We start from the raw sequence: 21,409 nt of genomic DNA on the forward strand, positions 1-21,409 counted from the left end.
TGGTGAAACCCCCACTGAGACTGGCCTTATGATGGAGAATTTTAAAAATTTTGGGCTAAACAAGGCATAAATCCCCGGAAACCTCGGAAACCTTCCGGTCCGAACGGCCGGACCGGATGCACCGTCCGAACAGCGCTCCCGCCAAATCTTCCCGCGCTCCCGCTGAAAGCTACGCTGACCCAAACCTGGTAAAAAGTTGTAGCCTGATGTCGTATTCCCGAAAGCCACGCTGACCCAAGCCTTACGTAGAAGTTGCAGTTTGATGCCGTATCTAGTACGTGCATGTTTCGCTTCTATCTTTCTTTTTTCCCTATTCTTCTTATTTCTTTTTCTTTCCCTTTTTCTTTTCTTTTCTATTCTTTTGTGCTTCATTATTTATTTATTTTGTTTTATGTGATTTTTTTATTATTATTTAATTTTTTATGTTTCTTTTTTTCCTTTTCTTCTATTTTCTTTTCTTACTATTTTTATTTCATATATTTATTTTTTATTTTTGTTAATGTCATTTTCAATATTCATTTGATCATTTCATTATATACTTTTTCAATTGACTTACCTTTTCTTTTTCTATAACTAATTATTATGTTTATTTTATTTATATTTTATTCTTTTTGTATTTATTTCTTTTTTTCTGTTTTGTCTTAATGTTTTCTTGAGATTTTTTCTTTTCTATTTTTATTTTACTTACTTAATTATTTCTTTCACGTCTAAACAACAGATCGAAGATGCCTGTAGAATGACGCTTCCATCTATTTTTTCTATCAAAATCCTCTACGATCCAGATCCATGCTGATGATTTTAAGTGTCCCACGCTAGCCACGTAGTAGCTCTGAACGAGTGCACGGAAATACCAACAACACTGACCTAGGTATGTTACATTAGTTTTATTTTTCTTCCCTTTTTTCTTCTTCTTATTTCTTCCATTTTATTTTCTTTTTTCTTTCTCTTTCTTCTATTCGTGCTTCACTTCTCATTTTTATTTCTTTTTTATGTTTATGTGATTTTTATTTTTATTATTTTCATTTTTATATTTTTATGTTCCTTTTTTCTTTGTTCTTTCCTTTTCTTTTCTTATTATTGTTTGTTTCCTTCCTTCAATTTATTTCTTTTATTTTTATGTTTCATGTTATTTTCACTATTCTTTTCATTTTTATATTTTTATTTATTTATTACTTTTACTATAATTATTTATTTGTTGTCCGATTTTTATAATTTTTCTATTTACTTTTTTGTTTTTCTTCTTTTTCCCGTTTATCTTTGTCGTGATGTTTTCTATAGATTTTCTTTTTCTATTTTACCATACTCACTTTTTCATGTTTTCTTTTTTATTTTCTCTATTCCATATGAGATGCTATGTTTACATAGTATATACATGATGTCTATGTTGTATTTTGCAATGTCCATGTGATATATACATGTCATATTCTATGTTTTTTATGTTCATGTAGTATATATGTGTTGTTTTATAATATTTTAGTGATGTTCACTTTCTTGTACTTGTGATGTTCTATGAGGTTATTTATGATGTTCACGTGGTATATAATGTCATGTTCTATCGTACTTTTTGTGACGTTCATGTAGTATACATGTGATGTTCTAAGTGTTTTGTTTATAATGTTCATGCAGTGTATATTTGATGTTTTATGTTTTTATGTTCACATGTTATACATGTGATGTTCTGTGATATTTTTTATGTTCACATGATATACATGTAATGTTCTATGTTGAATTTATGCGATGTTCGCATAATATATATGTGATGTTCTTGTATTATACATGTGATGTTTTATGATTTTTTTTATGATGTATCCCGCGCAGGAAAATATTTCTTTTTATATTTTACTATAATTAGTTATTTGGTTTGTTATTTATATATTTTATTATTTTTTATTTTAAATTTGTACTTTTCTCTTTTAACTTTATGTTTTCTATAGATTTTCTATTTTACCTTAGTTATTTTTTTCATGTTTAATTTTTTATTTTCTATATTTTCATGAGATGCTATGTTCATATGGTATAAGTGTATTGATCTATGACGTATTTTATGATGTCCACATGGTATATAATTTTATATTCTATGATGTTTTTTTTTTGTGGTTCATGTAGTATACATGTGATGTTTTATAATTTTTTTATGATGTTCACGCGTTATACATGTGATGTTCTATAATGTTTTTTGGGTAATGTTCATGTGGTGTACATATAATGTTCTATGATATGTTTTTGTGATGTTCGCATAGTATACCTGTGATGTTCACGTAGTATATAATAATGTTCTATGATGTATTACGTTAATGTTCACATGGTACACATGTGATGTTCTATTGTATTTTTTTAATGTTCTGATGATATAAATGTGATGTTCTACGATGTAGTATTTGTTGATATTCTATTTCATTTCTTTTATTTACATGTTTGCTTTTTATTTTTCCCATATTCCATTATATATGGTATACATGTGATGTTGATATATTTTGTGATATTCACATAATATACATATGATGTTCACGTAGTGTACAGTACAACAATATTCTGATGATATAAATGTGATGTTCTATGGTGTATTTATTAAAATTCTATTTTTTTATTTTATTTTTACGTTTGTCTTTTATTTTCCCATATTCCATTGTATATGGTATACACGTGATGAATGAGATAGTGTATGATTATCTTTAAGTATTTACACAACATATTATGTAGTATTTAGAGAACATATTATGTAGTATTTTCCCATATTCCAGTATTTATATTATACACATGATGTTTTGTAATTTTATTTATTATATAATTATATTTTTTTTCTTTTTTTTGATATTATAATACCAATCATTTAAATCTATAATTTTTTCTCTTAGATATGGAATACTGTTTTTTTTAATTAAAAACATTTTTCTTGTGAAGGCAGAATATTGTTTTTTTAATCTAGAACATCACCTTTATTCAATAATAAAAGTAAATGTCCTATCTTTATGAAATAAATGTTCGTTAAAAAAAACTTTACTTAAATATATTCATGTGAGATCTTATTTTGAAGCATTTAGTATAAGAAATATAATGGTGCAATTGGAATTTAATTTGGATACTTGATTTGCTAATTATAACATTTTAAAGGTTACGGAACCATTGATTATATGATGATGTCAGCAATTTTGTTTGTTGGTGTAGCCTGGCTGTCAGTCCGAATTCCGTGCGCGTGCTGCTGCTATGGGCATTCAATAGCCTTGTTTAGTTCCGAATTTTTTTTGATTTTGATACTATAACAATTTCGTTTCTATTTAATAAATATTATCTAATCATTGACTAAGTAGGTTCAAAAGATTCATCTCGTGATTTACAGGCAAACTGTGCAATTAGTTTTTATTTTCGTTTATATTTAATACTCCATATATGTATCGCAAGATTCGATTTGACAAAGAATCTTAAAACTTTTTTGGTTTTTGGGTGAACTAAACAAAGGCCTTGTTTAGTTCTAAAAAATTTTGCAAAATAGGAATAGTAGCACTTTCGTTTGTATTTGACAAATATTGTCTAATCATGGACTAACTAGGCTCAAAAGATTCATCTCGTCAATTTCGACCAAACTGTGCAATTAGTTTTTATTTTCATCTATATTTAATACTCCATGCATACGTCTAAAGATTCGATGTGACGGGAAATCTAAAAAATTTTACAAAATTTCTGGGCAACTAAACAAGCTCAAAGCCTTAGCCCGCTCTAAAGAAACAGTAAAAAAAAAACAGTCAAAAAACCAGTCCAACAAACAGTCAACAAGGTCATTCGATATTCCACGCAGAACGGCTGCTCCTCCTTCCGCCGCATCGTCTCCGGGCGCCGATTCCTGCGCCGATTCCGGTCCCTCCACTCCCCTCCAGTCCTCGGGTTCATCAGATGCGGATACCGAGAATTCCTCCCCGTCGGGCCGCCCCACCGCTTCGCCCCGGAAGCCCGCGCGCTCAATCAAGCCGCCGACTTCACCTTCTCCTTCCTCCCCGACCCCAGCGCGTGGCGCTGTAACCATGCCCGCGATGGCCGCGTCCTCCTCTCCCGCCGGCGCATCTCCACCAAAATCCAATTAGAGGATTTCCTAGTCTGCGACCCCCTGCATCGCCGGTACGTCAAGATTCCCCGCATACCGGACGACCTACTGGTACTGGCGGCCTCCACCCCAGACAATGGTGTGGCCCGGCATCTGCTACCCGTTCTGGCTCCAGCGGGTAAGAACGACAAGGAGGAGGAATCGTTCAGAGTTATCTACACTGTGCTGCTCAAAGGCAAGGTCGTGTTTCTCGTCTTCTCTTCCTGCAACCAGACGTTCTTCGCACGTTGCCTAATGGACTTGTTGAATGCGTGCCCTGCTATGCGCACGACTGCTTGTACTTGATGTTATATCGCATGGGCCATTCACTAATGCTTGATACAAGTGAGATGGAATTCTCCATCATTGAACTCCCGCCCCACAAATTTAATTCAAGGCGTATCATTGTTGAGGCAGAGGAAGGAAGACTCGGGTTCTTAACTATTGGTGATGGCACAATTGACCTGTATTGCAAGAATTGGCAAAGCAATGGTGTTGGCGCACAAGAGTGGCTGCATAACAAGCTGATTCCATTGCCCAAAAAGTCTGGGATCAACTATCGTTGGAATATTGAGGGCACAGCAGGGAGTTACTTAGCTCTAGTAGCTTATCACGAAATCTGCAATGAGTCGCCGCCGAAATCTGAACATTTTCTGCTGGACATCAAGACATTGCTTGTTGAGAAGCTCTGCACCTCAAACAATGGCACATTCTATGGTTTTCCTTATGCAAGATTTCTACCACCGTTGGCACTGCCAAGCATATGAAATGGTAAAACCTGTCTTCCATGTTTCTTCAGCTGTTGGTAATTATATTGTATTGGTGGTTTGCGTCATCCTACTTGTTACCAAAGTGCACTTGCTGCTAGGATATCCAAAATTTTATCATATCCACCATTGTCACCATGGAGCCCTTATAGCCCATGTGATCCTTTGGCGTTTTGGATTAATTTTATATGGTATGTGTCATTACTCAATTTTTTGGTGTACTCTGTATTCTGTAGCTAGCGTCTGAATATTGGGATAGGCAAATTTGTCTAGTGCCTGAATAGTAGAGCAGACAAATCTGTCTAGCTCCACTGTATGAAGGCTTAGCCATGTCATGCAAGACATCAACGGCTATTAGCACTCTGGCAGTGATGGCATTCATCTGTAGATGATTGGCTGTTATTTAGTGGTTTAGTCTCCCACTCTCCATAGTATTATTCAACCTGTTTGTCCTTTTGCCCTGGTTTGTACCCTTAAATATGTACTCATGATTTGTTGAGGTTACCTGGTACAAATCTGAAGACAAAAAAACAAACCTTTATAATTGGCTTCTACCATTTGCTTCTTTTGCTTGTGAGAATCATGTGATTTGTCCTAATATCTATCTGTATTATCATCTAAATCTGATGGTCACAATTGATTGTTCGTTCTAGCTGCTTTGCTGAATTATTTCTACGCATCACAGAGGGTTTTGTGGATGGCAAAGCTACCAGGAAAGCAAATATGAACCTTGTAATCACTGATTATTTTTTTCCTGGAATGTGTGATTCTCGAGGGTAATTTGTTCTGGTGCCATCGCCAAAGTTTTACCTGTCCGATGTTGCGTCTGTCCATTGCATGCCTAGCTGTGGCTTGATGCTTCATCCTTGATAGTACTATACATCCATCTGCTCTGCATAGACCGTGTTACAGAATACAGACTTAGCTCTTTCGCATTATGCTGTACAATTCTGCTGAAATTTTTGTGTTCTATACATTTTTTTCTAGCGCCCCAAACAGTGCCTCTTGACGTGGTAGTAGGTTTTCCTTTTCCAGTTCAGTCGCGCTGCTGCGCGATGTCATTAACATTGTTGAGAATTAATATTTAGTGATCAATTAGGGATTAATTCGAGGGGCGTCTTTTCACCCATCTCTTACTCTCACACTTATAATTGCCCACATGGGCCTTGTATATATGTACAGGCCAATGCCCCCAAAAGGATTACATGATGCCTCCCGTGATATTGCACCCTCCCCAAGCTAAAGCCCTTTTTCTTTGCTCGATATCCTCCTTTACCTTTAGTGCCACTTGCATTGCTGACTCATCTTGCTCTTTACTTCTAACATGTTATCAGATACGTGCTTCCCACTGATTATTCTAACACTGTATGTCTGTATTCTTTGGTAGGTCTGATCTCTTGACTTTGAGGTGACAGAGCAGCATGTTTGGGAGCATCTGTATGAAGGCTTAGCCATGCCATGCACTCATGCAAGACATCAACTGCTACTAGCACTCTAGCAGTGATGGCATTCATCTCTAGATGATCGTCTGTTATTTAGTGGTTTAGTCCCTAGAATCTTATTCCTCCTGTTTGTCGTTTTGACCTGATTTGTGCCCTTAACTATGTACTCATGATTTGTTAAGGTTAGCTGGTACAATTCTGAAGACAAAGAACAAACTGTTATAATTAGCTTCTGCCATTTGCTTCTTTTGCTTGTGAGAATCATGTGATTTGTCCTAATATCTATCTATATTATTATCCTCTAAATCTGATGGTGGATCACAACTGAATATTCATCCTAGGTGCTTTGCTGAACTAGTGCTACACATCAGAGTTTTGTGGATGGTAAAGCATACCAAGAAAGCAATTATGAACCCTTGTAATTACTGATAATATTTTCTTCCTGGAATGTGTGATTCTCAAGGGGTATTTGTTCCGGTGTCATTGCCAAAGTTTGGCATGTAAGTTCCGGAGCATATACTTGCCTGTTCCAGATGTTACGGCTGACTATATGCATTAAATATATATAAAAATATATATAAATAATAACTAATTGTACAGTTCCATTTTTTTTTCAAAATAGACACTATAACACTTTCGTTTGTATTTGACAAATATTATCTAATCATGGACTAACTATGCTCAAAAGATTTGTCTCGTAAATTACAGATAAATTATATAATTAATTATTTTTATCTGTATTTAGTGTTTCATGCACGTGCCACAAGATTTGATGTGACGAGAAATCTAAAAAATTTTACAATTTTTTTTAATCTGAGATGGGTAAGGCCCAACGCATGAAGCCTGGGCCTTGTTTAGTTTCATAAAATTTTGCAAAATAGGAATAATATTATTTTCGTTTGTATTTGACAAATATTGTTCAATTATGGACTAACTAGACTCAAAAGATTCGTCTCGCAAATTACAGGTAAACTGTATAATTAGTTATTTTTTTATTTATTTTTAGTGCTTCATGCATGTGCCGTAAGATTTGATGTGATGAAAAATATGAAAATTTTTGTAAAATATTTTGAGAACTAAACAAGGCCCTGATCGGAGCCATTAGCCGTTAGATCTTTAGGATCCGATGCCCAAGACTGCAGGGTGAAGTCAATGAAGGTGACTGCAGATGATCTCATTCCGACGGATTTGAGTCCTGCAGCTGCACAGAATTTCCACTTGCAGTTGACGCGAGCCCCCTCATCCCTTCAGATCTCCTCCGATGGCCGCCGCGCCCGTCACCCCGCCTCCGGCCTCGGCGGACGACGAGCTGGTCTACGAGTCGCTGCCCTGCATCCGCGTCTACAAGAACCGCGTGGAGCGCTACTTCGGCTCCGAGTTCGTCCCCGCCTCCACGGACGCCGCCACCGGCGTCACCTCCAGGGACGTCGTCATCTCCCCCAACGTCTCCGCGCGCCTCTACCTCCCGCGCCTCGGCGACGGCAACGGCGACGCCAAGCTCCCCATTCTCGTCTACTACCACGGCGGCGGCTTCTGCATCGGCTCCGCCTTCAACCCCATCTTCCACGCCTACTTCAACGCCTTCACCAGCCTCGCCACCGCCCTCGTCGTCTCCGTCGAGTACCGCCTCGCCCCCGAGCACCCCGTCCCCGCTGCCTACGCTGACTCCTGGGACGCCCTTGCCTGGGTCGTCTCCCACTCCCACCTCGCTTCCTCCTCCGCCGCCCGCGACCCGTGGATCGCGGGCCACGCCGACTTCTCCCGCCTGTACCTGGGCGGGGAGAGCGCGGGCGCCAACATCGCGCACCACATGGCGATGCGCGCCGCCGCCGCCGCGGAGGGGGAGCTGGCGCACGGCCGTGCCCGGATCCGGGGCCTCGTCATGGTGCACCCTTACTTCCTGGGCACGGACCGGGTGCCCTCCGACGACCTCAGCGCCGAGACGCGCGAGAGCCTGGCGTCCCTGTGGCGCGTCATGTGCCCGTCGTCCACCGCGGGGGACGACGACCCGCTCATCAACCCCCTGGTGGACGGCGCCCCGGCCCTGGCGTCCCTGGCGTGCGCCCGCGTGCTCGTGTGCGTCGCCGAGGGCGACGTGCTCCGCGACCGGGGCCGCGCGTACTACGACCGGCTCAGGGCTAGCGGATGGCCCGGCGAGGCGGAGTTTTGGCAGGCGCCTGACAGGGGACACACGTTCCATTTCATGGACCCGTGCTGCGACGAGGCCGTCGCGCAGGACAAGGTCATCAGCGACTTCCTCAACCGCTGACTTGCCTCGCCGGCGGCGGTGGTGGTGAACCTTGGGTTTGGATCAAATTTGGCTTCGCTCATTGTATACTTGGAGATCGGAATAGCTGCAGCTTGGTCGAATGCTGCTGGCGCTACACTACCAGTACAATTCAGGTTCAGAGTTGTGTTTGTGTTCTTTGAAATTGGGTCTGTGGATGGAGGTGGATTGCCATTGTTAGGAGGTGATGGTGCTGATGTTTGCACTGGAAATCTGGTGACGATATACTGCCATAGTGTTATACAGATGAAATTATACTTGCTGGACACAGAATTTGTTAAAACGTTTATGCTTGTTAGTGATTTGGGCCCAGCTTTGAGAGCTCCTGATCTGGGTTGGAGAATCTGAGCAAATTTCTCAATTTCTTTGTTTTTCCTTTATTTTCTTACTATTGAGATTTGGATCCACAGAACTGCCATATTAGAACCAACTCAGAGAAGCCTAGCTCTGGACTCCAATCATATCCTTTTCCCTCACCTTTCTGATTTGTCATTGATTTCTTATATCAACTTCTTGTGCTACTTGTGTTTCTTTGCTCTATTCAGTTTGGGGAACATCAATGGAGCAGGCAATGGAAGCAGGAGTTGCATCTCGGTTGGAGGCAGTTTCAGAAGGTGATGTGCATTTTATTGTTGGAGAACTTGTCCATTGATTTGGTTAGGCAGTTTTATTATAAATTCTGGAATGTGTTTGCTAATACAGAATTACAATTATGACAGACTGTACTTAGATCTAATGACATCCTAGTTTTGTGTTGAGGACTTGAGGTACACTGTTTTGCATACCAACTAATTACACCTTAGTTCTACCAGTAAGTATTCCATGGGCCTCTATGCTAAAAAAAATCAATACTTTTCACAAAAAGTTTTTTTTTACTTTACTCTTCTTATTTTGCAAACAATGCAGTATATAGCACTATACAATATCCTCTGGTATGGAAAATCTTCTTTCTGGTGGAGGTATTCCAGTTCCACCACTTGAAGGTTTGAACCATGCTCAGCAGATTGAGTTATCACTTGCAAATGCAATCAATAATGATCCAGGCCCTAGCTCCTCCATTGCTAATCACTTCTACCCATATAACTACTGATGTACTTGTTTGAGATCTTAAGCTGTTTTAATTTATTCATGAGGTGCCTTGCACAATGACTTCTGATGCTCCATTATTTAAAACTTAGCTGATCAAGGGCATCTTGCTGGTCAGGAGCAGTTCTCAGCTCGTTAATACCCTGTGTTAAAATGCTCTTGCAGGGAGTAATATGTGTGAAGATGCCCAATTGGCAATTTGGCATTTCGACAGCAACATGCAGACACTTTGAACTATGGTGTGCATGTTTTGTGAGGTTATTTTGGGCAAACACCTGGCACAGAACTTCCTATCTCCCTTTGCTTCCTTTTCCTCTTTTTTCTGTTGCAGTGACACTGACACCAAGTTTAGATGATGTGGTTATCCATAGTCAGCTCTTCAGTACCTTAGATGCATCGACTTCTGCTCACATCAATATAACATTACCACCACAGGAACTTTTAAATGAGGGTATGTCTCTCAAGTCTTTACACTATCCTTGGAAAGGTACGAAGATCCAAGAGGCACCACTAAAAAATTGGTGCTGTAGGTACCAAATTTCAGTACCTCCAGTACCAAACTCAAGATAACAATTTAGTATCTCTTCCAAGGAAAATTCAAAACCTCGTTCTCTGTTCTTTAACACCGCTTTGGTTCACAGTAAGTAGACATACATATACCAGGTCAGCTCCAATTATAAATTTGCTGACTTTGGAAAAGGCATTCTTAAAAGGAGGGATTTTTCTGGTAAACACCAAGAATTTGGATTTTTGTAAACGTGATGAAGAATATTGAAATAGTGACCGAGGTGTAAATTTTGTTATTCTTATCTTTAACACCTCTTTAATCCCTTGTTTACATTGGTCTGATACAGGTACCCCAAGATCTGCACAAGGGAGCACACAGAGCCAGATGCAAGCTCCATTGCCTCAGTGGCATCTGCTTCTGCTCGACTGGTCGTTCCACCACAACAGTAGTATTCCCAGGTCATGTTGAAGATTGGTATGGTGGTCTAGCTCATTATATCCACAGGTCAACAATGTTCGCCTTTGGCAAGAAGCTCAGCGTTGGTCTGATTTAATTCTCAGGATCAGATCATGGTGGTAGCAGCCCGAAAAGCATCAAAATGTAGCATATGGTCTCATAGCGTCTGTGTTTTTTTTTTTTGCTCTCTTATGCTTGTAATGCAGAACATGTACTGTGGTGTGTGATTCAGCGTCACTGTTTCAGTCTACTACCTGTAAATATATCAACAAACCAGTGGCAGCGCCGTGTCTGCTTAACTGTCCTGCATACTCAAGGCATAGCAGCTTCAAGGAGAATTATCACGTGCATCGAGACTGGTAGGAGAAAAAGAAACAAGAAAAAAACTGTTAAAATTTTGCTAAAAATGCCTAAGGATGATGTTCTCTCGGGGACATTTTATAAGGACAACTCCATGAGAAATTCCATATGGTTTTGTAAATTGAACATGGCATTAGCGGATCATCCGGTGGCATTGTGCTGGCTTTACAATTTTATGCTCCACTAGGAATGGATTTCTCTTGGCCAATCTCGTTTAATTTAGCAAAATAATAATAATAATTTAAATATCTAGCCAACCAATCTACGAGCAATGAAACACTGGAATAAGCAAACAAACAAATAGCTCAAAATCGTGTACCAATAGACACATTATCTTCAGGAAAATAAATACTGGTACTAGTTTCATTTTTTTTCTTATTATAAAACAAATTGGTTATGGATTTTTATTTTTAGAAAATAAAGCTGTTTTGATCAGAAAATACAAAGTCAACCTTGTCCGGTGTTGATAGTTCAATGGTCAAGATTTCTGGTTTCAAAGTTGCATGACCAAAGACAATCTCGAGCTTCTCTCAAACTTTTACCTTGCACAGAATCACAGACTGCTGTTAATCCCAATTGGAATCGCAAGGATGGGAGGACTGACTGCTGTTGAGCTCAATTGGAATGGCAAGGGTGGGAGGACAAGCGCATAACAATCACTAAAATCATGACGTTCGACCCCATACACTGTAAGATCATTAGCGACGCCACTCAGGTGGTCTCTAGAGAGAATAAAAAAACTCTTCTTCTGGCTCAGATTTATTCCCGGTACATCTAATAATGTGTACAAGAAACAACTTGGGTTTCTGCAGCAACGAGCAAAATGCTTCTCACCCAGAGGAATCCCTATCTGCAAAAGAAACAATAGTACCATTCATAAACCAAATGTCCAGAAACATTAGTTACATACACAGAGAAAATGCCTGAAGAATAATGAAGTTTCATAACGCTTTACCTGACATTACATTAGCCAGAAGCTCCAACATAGCCATTCGAGCTATTCGAAATTGTTCCCAGTTGTTTAGTGGCTGCCATTATTAGACCTGCATAGTTCCAAAACAAATAATATCAGTCTTGCACAACAAATTTTAGACTGCAGGTAAAAACTAAAAAGAACTCAGACACTAGTACAGTTCACCAAAGAAGCGTTGTAATGCAAATTCCACTAGGACCAGTTGTAAGGGATCTACGTATTTCACAAGTTTTTATTTCGATTTTGCAAGTTATTTTTCAATAATAAAAAAAGGTTCTCACCTGTAAAAGGAGGTGAAGGTCTTCGGGGCCTTGATTTGAACTCTGGATGGAACTGAACACCTACATAGAATGGATGATCTTGTAGCTCCACAATCTGCTCATAGGTGCAGGCAGGTTCAGGTTTTTGAAAAAGAAATTCAAGACCCAAGAATAGCATAAGGCTATTTGCTTAGTACCTCCATCCGCTTTCGACTTTCGTCACAACCAACAAAATGAAGACCAGCACTTTCAAGCATGGGAACAAAAGAGGGATTGACCTACAATAAATAAAAATAGAAACAAGTAATAAGTTCCAAGCATATAATTACAATGCACATAAAGACTAATAGGATATTTAGAAACAAATATTGATGCAAAACCTCGTATCTATGACGATGACGCTCATCTACATGTGGAGGACTTCCATACCTAAAAGTTTCAATCAGTAGTCCAAGTGAGAATATGCAATATAATTTTATACAGGGCAAATGCTAAAGATGATCAATAACCAGGGGTTGGTACCAAATCTCAACTAAACAGAAGCCACGTTTAAGACTGTGATAGGCAAAACTATATTCACTACTTAGTAAGGAAAGCTCTAGATAACACAACTACACAAGACATTTATCAGTGTGGATGGCAATAGATTGAGTTTCCAAACAAGCTAAATTCAATAGTACCAAAGAAAATAGTATGATATTAATCAAGAAAGAATCAATATGCCCATACAGTTTTGATGTAAGGCAATCAGGTTTCCTGAAGAATGTTCTCCTGCAGCCCAACCTCATTGTGTTTCCCATATGTGTTTTTGAAACCTAAACAGTTCATTGTTAAGGCATTAGATCAAACTTTTCAAACTCTTGTCTCTTCCATAAACGTAACAGAAAAGGAAGTACCTCAGGCATGTACATAACAATATGATTTGGTGTATCCTTGTTAAACTCTTCACTGTCTGCATCTCCCAGGCCCAGGACCTAGGAAAGCACAATAATAAAAGTAAGAATCTATATGGATAGTTTCTAAGTAAAAGAAAAAATGGAAGCAAACACACATGTCTGGACATCTCAATCACTGATATCTGCATGCCCAAGCAAATACCAAGATATGGAACTTTATTCTCACGAGCATATTTTGCAGCCAATATCATCCCTGAGATTCCACGATCCCCGAATCCTCCAGGTATCAAAATGCATGATGAACCCTACAATTAATATTAACTTTCAAAATTGACTTTGCATATTTAAAATAGTAAAGAAATGCAATTGGCATACTCACTTTAAGAGTTTCCCAGGCTTCAGCATGGGCATCTGGTGCCTATTGAAAAAATTGTCATCACGGGATGCAGTAAGACATACAAAGAACGGACAGGCAACATAATGGGAGGAAATTGAGTGTAGCTACAAATGTGAAACTGAAAGTAGAAAAATCTTGATACAGAAAGCTTGAGCTACGAAAGATATAAAAGCTATGGGGTGCTGAGATACTTATCACAAATCCCAAAAAAATGAACCATTTAAACATTGCAGTGCTATTACTGCGGTTTTTCAATCTTAGAACACATGGTTAGTGGCTTACAGATATTGCAGTTGCATCTTCAAGATCCGAAGCTGCAATCCACTGGATAGATGGCTTTAACGAACAGGCAACACTGGCATGTAGGAGAGCCTGGAATAAATTAAGACATGCAAAAATGAATTAGAAAAAAAACATTTTGCATGATAGTACATGAACCCAAATTGCATCCACAGTAAAAACATATTGTGACAGCTCAAAGCCTCAGTTATTTAACAATTATTAGAGAACAATTGTTTATACTCTAGGAACCATGAAAATAACTATAATTATAATAATTACTTGCACCACATAAAATATAACTAAAACTTTGTGCTTGCAGACATTATCACAATTGGCAAGCTACTTAACTTTGCCACTGATATGTAAGGATCATTTGTACCTACCTTCACCACTGATAGGTAAGAATCTGTCAGATTAGTATACTTCCCAACCAAAGCAACTTTAACCTGCATAATAGTGATATTCATTCAGGCTTATTCTGCACCAACAAAAGAATCGACAATCAAATACTATTACAACACTAACAGAGTTCTTGAGGTTATCATACGACTCAGCCATATCTGTCCAATCTCGTAACTCAGGTGGTCCAGCGGACCTATAAAATAAAATCCAAGATGATATTGCTATAAGATATAGTAACCACAAGTCCATAACACAATATATAAAAACAGGGGATGCCATTGCAATAAATACAATGTAATCATTTCAACCAATTACACCAAAAAAGTCTGAGTAAGCCTTTCAATCAACATTAATTAGGATGATTTCAAACATAGTTACAAAAATGGAAGTTTAAGCCAATCATTTGCCAAAACTGGTAATATATAGTTTCTCAACAGTATATGAATCACTGCTTAAAAACAACTGTCTAGCCACCTAGGTGCTAGGTAGTTGGGTATACAAAACATTCCATGTGCAGACCATCCAAATACTCTACATGCATTGATAAGCACTGATTTTCAGTAATTTTTTGACTCACCTAGCAAGGTTCAGTTGTTTGATTATAGCTTCATGAGCCTTTTGGTTCTGCAAAACAGTACTCGTCAAAATTTGTGCTGCAGCAACACTAAATGCAATCCATATATGGACTCAATATATTTCTGCACATATTCAAGGCTAAGGTTTTAGTGAACATTGCAACTCACTCTAAGAATAAGTGGGACATGCCATAAATTTGGAACATCATGGATGTTGAGTATGTTCTCAACCTACAGGAATGAAGACAGAATGTGAGTCGAGAAACAATGTGGATAAATGGCATTTTTTTTCAGATTTATTTAATCACGAAACATACCGGGACATGGCAAAATTGTGACAGCTTCTCCTTAACAGATCCTATTAGTGGCTGAAAGAACAGATAAACATAGCTCAGATGAAAAAGGAAAGCTTAAATGCAAATTGGACAAGAGACATGAACAAAAAAAAGGTACATGTACTAAGCGGCAGATTAAAATGAGCTAATGACTGCTTGGAACAAAAATCATTACAGAAAATAAAAAACAAATTCAACAGCAGATTTGTCACAAATTATCCAGTACATGGGAAAGATTTTCAGAAATCTATATAATGATGAATGAAATAAGGCATATTCTAAAGAATCTGCTATTAGTTATTAACATTTTTTATGTTTTTGCATTACCTGTGCTGACCGGCATGCTAGAAGATCAGGAGTCAGACCCAACGCTCTCAGTTCTCGTACACTGTGTTGTGTTGGTTTAGTTTTCTACCAAAAAAAGAGGGAAACAAGAATGTCAGATTCCTAGTAGCAGCAACTATGTCGTGATACAGGACTTGAAAAGTGTGTGTAATGCGATTGTTTCCCTCATTTCAGGATAGATGAAGCAGTAAGAAGAATTCATCATCGCTGCTAAAGGAAGAATTGTTTACCTGCTCACCAACTACACCCAATACTGGAACAAGGCTAACGTGTATGAGGCAGAAATTCTCCTTGCCTAGAACACACATATAAGAGTATGAGTCACATTCATGATAGTCACCAACAAGAAAGATGCTTTTACTTCCAAGAAATGTAAAATGTGTGAACACTACATTAGCATACAAGAAATGGCAGTGCAGAGAGGGTACCCTAATCTATGGGTACAACTGTTCCCAAAGAAATAGAAAAAATAGACCGTGAGAAACAATACAAGTCTCATAAGAGTGTAAACTGTAACACCAAAACATATCACAGCAACCATAGAATGTGCAAATTGAAATGCAAAAACCAGCTATACCAAGAGAAAAGGATAATTGGCGCAAAGCTTCAATGAATGGCATTGACTCAATATCACCTGAAATAAGAGCGAAATCAATTTATCTGCTACAATAATAATTACAGAAGTGTCAGATCATAAGATGTCATAAAACCCTACCTACAGTGCCTCCCAATTCAATAACACAAACATCAGCTGGACGAGTCTGCCCATCCACAGGAACTGAAGACACGGACTGTATCCACTGTTTTATTTCATCAGTGACATGAGGAACAACCTGGATATTTGAAACCACAGGTGTTTCAGATTTTGCCATATGGGGAGTCCATACAATGCAACTGGAGTATTAAATGCCACAGAAGAAATACCTGTACAGTCTTTCCAAGATAATCACCCCTTCTCTCCTTCTCAATGACAGACTGAAAGAAGCAGAAACTATAGGTTTATTACAATCTCAAATGAGAAAAGACAAGTATTTCCTTGAGGCAGAAGATACTCACCTGGTATATCTTTCCAGTGGTAATGTTGTTATCCCTCGTCAGAGTTACATCTATGAAACGCTCATAATTCCCCAAATCCAAATCAACCTACAGATACCACATGTTAGGTAGATACCACCGAAACTGCAAATTTAAAGAATGTGTATTAAATGCAAGTATTAGGGAGCGGTACCTCTCCACCATCATCAAGAACAAACACCTCACCATGCTCAAAGGGGGACATTGTACCAGCATCTGTGTTCAAGTATGGATCTACAAAAACAAGAGACCAAAGTAGTAAGACCAATGCTGGACCAAAGCCCCTCCAAACGATTTAACATCCACATCCATAAGCAAAACATTTGTGTTGTAAAATCACACAGAAAAAGAAATAACCCTCCGATTTAGCCTTTTGTGATAGCACGAGATCCTAACGGTGCCCCACTTTAGTCACAATTCTTTAAAAAGCATAGGTACAGACGTACAGTGCAGCATGCCAATAAAACGACAATCGAAGGCTACGATACACCACTAAAAGGCCCAACACCAACCTTCACAGTGGAAGGAAAAGTTTACCTAAAAAAGCTGAACAAAAGGACTGGTACTAGTGAGACAACAACAAGCCTTGAAAACCTGCTATCAAGAGCACGCACGGGCTGCAATTCATGATGCACCATCAATTTTCATTTCACTAGAAGCCAAGCCAAGGTGACAAGTAACTGGAACCCCAAGAAGGTAATCTTTGACTACTACTACTAGTACTCATTGCCCCCCAAATTCCACCAAGCCGTAGTAAAGAATTGCGATTGGGTATTGACCACGGGGAGTCCAAGCAGAACCCAACAAACTCCCGCTTTTGCCACCCAATCACCTAATCCGGAAAAGATTAAGATTAAACCCTGGCAGAATCACGGAAGCGGGTCGCATTCATCACTCCAATAATAACAACACACTCCTATCTCGCGCCGACCACCCCCGCCCAAAACGGCGGCTCTAGGGTTCTAAGAGTCACCAGGAGGGGAACACCTCGCAAAAGCCCGCGGAGCGCGTACCGATCTTGATGCAGGTGACGCGGAGCCCACAGGCCTTGAGGACGACGCCGATGCTGCTGGCGGTGACGCCCTTGCCGAGGCCGCTGACGACGCCGCCCGTGATCAGCACGTACTTGGTCGGCGCACGGCCGTCCTCTTCCGCCGGCGCCGGCGAAGACATGGCCGCGCGCGGGAGGGAGGCCGGAGAAGAAGGGGGGTGTGGAAGTGGGATTGGAAAGGGGGGAGCTTTCGCTTCTGCTGGGAAGGAGAAGAAGAAGAAGAAAGAAGAAGAAGTGTAGCAGCAAGCGGTCTCCCGAGCGCAGACGCTCGCTCGCGGCTCGCCCCGTGTGCCAGCCAACTGTATTTGTCTGCTAGCGGCCCGGATTTTTCGCAGCAAGCCGTTTGGATATGGGCCTAAGGTTTGGACCGATTAGCTGGGTGGGCTCTGGGTCTAACTAGACATGGACCTGTTGGACATGGGCCTGGGATTTGGAGCTCTTGCGGCCTTGATTGTTTCATGCTGAAAAAAAAAAGCTTACGGGGCCAGTTTAGAAACGTGAGCAGGAAAGCCAAACTTTTTTTTAAAAAAAAAAATCTGAAAGCCAAACTTGATTTAACATGAAGGTGGACCCAGTTTATTAGATCTAGTATGTTCACAGTTCACTGGTCTGAAAAACCATGACTAAAAATATAATTTGCTGATTTATTTATGAAAAAAACACTGTTGTTGATATAAAAAGTACAGTTTATAAGACAAGCGCATATACTATAGTGTGATTCACAATTATTCACACGCGTCCTAAATTTTGTCCAAACAGTTGACGTGTTTATTTGGGAATTGAAAGATGGGGACGTGTGTGATTTCACGAGGAAACAGACAACAACAGCCCTCGCTTTCTCAGGCGCTTGTTGAAGTTGAGCCATTGAATCTAGTAATTTGACGCTACATAAAGAAAGAGACGTATCAAATCAAAATCCACATCTTGTCAAAAAAAAAATCAAACTAGACATACGTGTGACCCATGAGAAACCTATTTTGCATAGAGCTTCCTTCTTCTTCATTTTCATTTTTTTTTGTTTCACTTTTTTCTTGCTAATAAAACACGGGGCAAGCTACAGGCTAGGAGTGCACTAGTAAATAGATATATTTAATATAATGATTGAATTAACCAGCCAGCTTGGTGTTAAATTCGCCGTGCTAGATGAGCGCAACTGCCCGACCGGTGACGTCGCCCCTTATTATTACCGGTACACAATCTGAGTAACAAAAAAGCTGGCCTTGTTCATTTCCCAAAATTTTCCAAATTTTTTAAGATTCTTCAATCACATCGAATCTTTGAACGTATACATAAAGCATTAAATATAGATAAAAACAAAATCTAATTGTATAGTTTACCTGTAATTTACGAGATAAATTTTTTAAGTCTAATTAGTTCATAATTAGATAAAATTTGTCAAACACAAACGAAAATGATACGGTAGCCAAAACAAAAAATTTTCATGAACTGAACAAGGCCTTAATGCAGCACATGAAAATATACATTGGAGTACGAGATGATACCACTTTTTTTTAAGACATTTTTTGAACTGCTAGGTAAAAGTGAAAGAGTATGCTTGGGTTGAGAGAATAAAGGGGCTTGTTCCAACAAAATGTCTAAGTGCCCTAAAACTTTAAAACCTACTAACTTGTGCTTTCCTGCTTTTAGGCTCCATTTTATTCACGGAAGAAACACAAGACAAGTAGAGGATTGAGTTCCTATAGTTTTTAGAATATTTTTACAATGGTTGGAGAGGCGATGAGAAGCGAATTATATGTCTATGGTCGATGGGTCCAGAACATGGGAAGCGATGAAAGACGATGACAGTAAGGTGATAGGAGGCGATAGATGTGTCTATGGTCGGTGGGCCATATGCGTCACGTCACCTTCCATCGTCTTCGAAATTGAGGGGGATTAGGACCCCAAATAAAGGAATGGTAATTCCTTTTTTTGTATTTCTTTGTTTTTGAAGGGTAAAAGGGTAAATGCATAATAAAAAAAATTAAGTAATAATTGAAGTACTAGATGAAAATCTTTTTTTAATTAAAACAGAGAACTCGTTGTAGGGTTCCAAACTTCCAATCGCCTGACTTGTGCGCGGCCATCCATGCACAGCTACGGCGGCGTGAGAGAGGAAAGGCGAGGGCAGCCGCGGCGGCGTGCGAGCGCGAGTCGAGGGAGCACGTAGATCCGGCGGCGACGCAGCCGCGGCAGGGCTCCACTGGGCGGGTCATTCACCTCGACGGCTCGACTGGCTCCTTCCTCGCAGATGTACGTGGGCGCCGGGGCTGAACGCGGAGGCCGCGTTCGCGGGCGCCAGGGCTGCCACGCCGGCGGAGGAAGGTTGCAGCTCGACGCCGGCCGTGCTCGAGTTCAGCATCCTCAGGAGACAGGAGCGACAGCGACGCGGTCAGCCTCGGACGACGACAACGCCGCCACACCGTCGCCTCCTCTCCATCACCAGCATCACCACCACCACCAGCATTAGTTCGTCACCCGGGAGCTCTTCCCAGCCGGCACCGGCGCCGCAGCATTGGGCCGCGCTTGGCTTCTTCCGCGTCGACCCGCCGCACCCGCATCAGCAACAGCCGGACATCAGGATCCTCTCCTCTTCCTATTCCTCCGAAAATGCAGGGATTGCGGAAAGCAGGTGTATTAGGTGAGCAAGTAGATTTCAACTCTAATTTGTAGCAATCCTTGTATTAATTTTTTCAGAGTTCGATCCTTGTATTAATTTTCTGTTAATTATTTCCCGATCGATCTCGAATGGTCTAACCGATTCAGTGATCTGGCTTTGGCTGCAAGGTACGCCTATCCAAGGAGGAGTTCGTGCACGTCCTGCGGCCGCAGAGCACCGGCTTCTCCAGAGGCAGCTCCAAGTACAGAGACGTCACCCTGCACAATTTCGTTGTTTTGGTCTGACATTGTGCTCATTGGCAATGTGCATGACATACTCATGTGAGCAATTCCATCTCAGTACTTGGACAATTTTTTGTGAAAACTTTGGAGTGCTCTCATATGTCTAAATTGACACATAATGTTGAGCGCTCTCATACATTTGCATTTGAAAAGTTAGCTAATTTTTTTTGCTTTGTTGTGCACTAGAATGATGCTAAATTGACCACATTTGCAAATCTTGTAAGTACTTAATTTCATAGTATCTGACAGATTCCATCTGTTGATAGCTCTTTGTTTTATTGCCTCGAAACTTATACGTGCACTGTTTGATTTGCTACTCAGCTCCTGAAGCTTGGAGGAGGGTAATGACTAATGACTGAAGAGGTTTATAAAGATGCAAAGCAATGTGCTTACTAGCTGATGTATGATCGAGGAGGGTGGAGCTACCAGAAAGTTTTCTGCGTTCCTGTAATCTATATAGTATGTACATCTGGCTACCAGAAAGTTTTCTGCATCCCTGTAACTTTCTTTGAATCATATGAAATCAAATTTATATAAATGTGTGGTATGCCCCGCCCTCGGAATCTGGTAGTGAGCGCTGAGCAGTGTTGTAACTTTTGCTTCCACTCATGTTTTGGAGATTGTGTATGACACTGGAATATGACCATGTCAATCTATGATAAGTTAGCTGGCCCGGTGTCGTGACTGTTCTGAGATTCACTTATCTGGCATCTATAACTTGATCTCTTTTTTTTTTGCTGCAATGGAATTTCACTTGAGTTGCACAATTGTCAACAGCAGAATAGATGAATGTGGCAACCATACATCATCTTTTTTGTTCAAAATGACTATCGTAGAGTATGTCATCGAATCAATCATATTTTGACAAATGAGCACAGACTGAAGCATATTAGCTGTCGTAGCAGAACACGGTATTCATAAGTTATTCGATACTTTGGAA

General features: G+C 39.9%; 2 protein-coding genes across 4 annotated transcripts; one reads left to right on the forward strand and one right to left on the reverse strand.

The window, feature by feature from the left end:
- Positions 7,436-10,894, forward strand: LOC8066359 (2-hydroxyisoflavanone dehydratase). 3 transcript variants are annotated; one of them, XM_021446027.1, is made up of 2 exons: positions 7,436-10,108; positions 10,512-10,894. In XM_021446027.1, exon 1 carries the CDS (start codon positions 7,546-7,548, stop codon positions 8,551-8,553), a length of 1,008 nt encoding a protein of 335 aa, XP_021301702.1. In that variant the 5' UTR covers positions 7,436-7,545; the 3' UTR covers positions 8,554-10,108; positions 10,512-10,894. The 3 variants fall into 3 exon arrangements, with proteins under 3 accessions (XP_021301702.1, XP_002442315.1, XP_021301703.1); XM_002442270.2 differs by having other exon boundaries at positions 7,436-9,185; positions 9,823-10,894; XM_021446028.1 differs by having other exon boundaries at positions 7,436-9,185.
- On the reverse strand, positions 11,422-17,842 carry LOC8066360 (CTP synthase). Its single transcript, XM_002443304.2, has 23 exons — positions 17,534-17,842; positions 16,675-16,754; positions 16,503-16,589; positions 16,371-16,421; positions 16,162-16,279; positions 16,024-16,080; positions 15,677-15,741; positions 15,429-15,512; positions 15,084-15,134; positions 14,935-14,997; positions 14,769-14,815; positions 14,315-14,384; positions 14,173-14,235; positions 13,790-13,879; positions 13,490-13,528; positions 13,266-13,415; positions 13,111-13,188; positions 12,944-13,029; positions 12,595-12,643; positions 12,412-12,492; positions 12,236-12,329; positions 11,937-12,024; positions 11,422-11,831 (listed from the first exon to the last, which is right to left on the reverse strand). Exons 1-22 carry the CDS (start codon positions 17,691-17,693, stop codon positions 11,948-11,950), a joined length of 1,740 nt encoding a protein of 579 aa, XP_002443349.1. The 5' UTR covers positions 17,694-17,842; the 3' UTR covers positions 11,422-11,831; positions 11,937-11,947.

Source organism: Sorghum bicolor, chromosome 8 (assembly GCF_000003195.3).
Source record: "Sorghum bicolor cultivar BTx623 chromosome 8, Sorghum_bicolor_NCBIv3, whole genome shotgun sequence".
Taxonomy (NCBI): Eukaryota; Viridiplantae; Streptophyta; class Magnoliopsida; order Poales; family Poaceae; genus Sorghum; species Sorghum bicolor.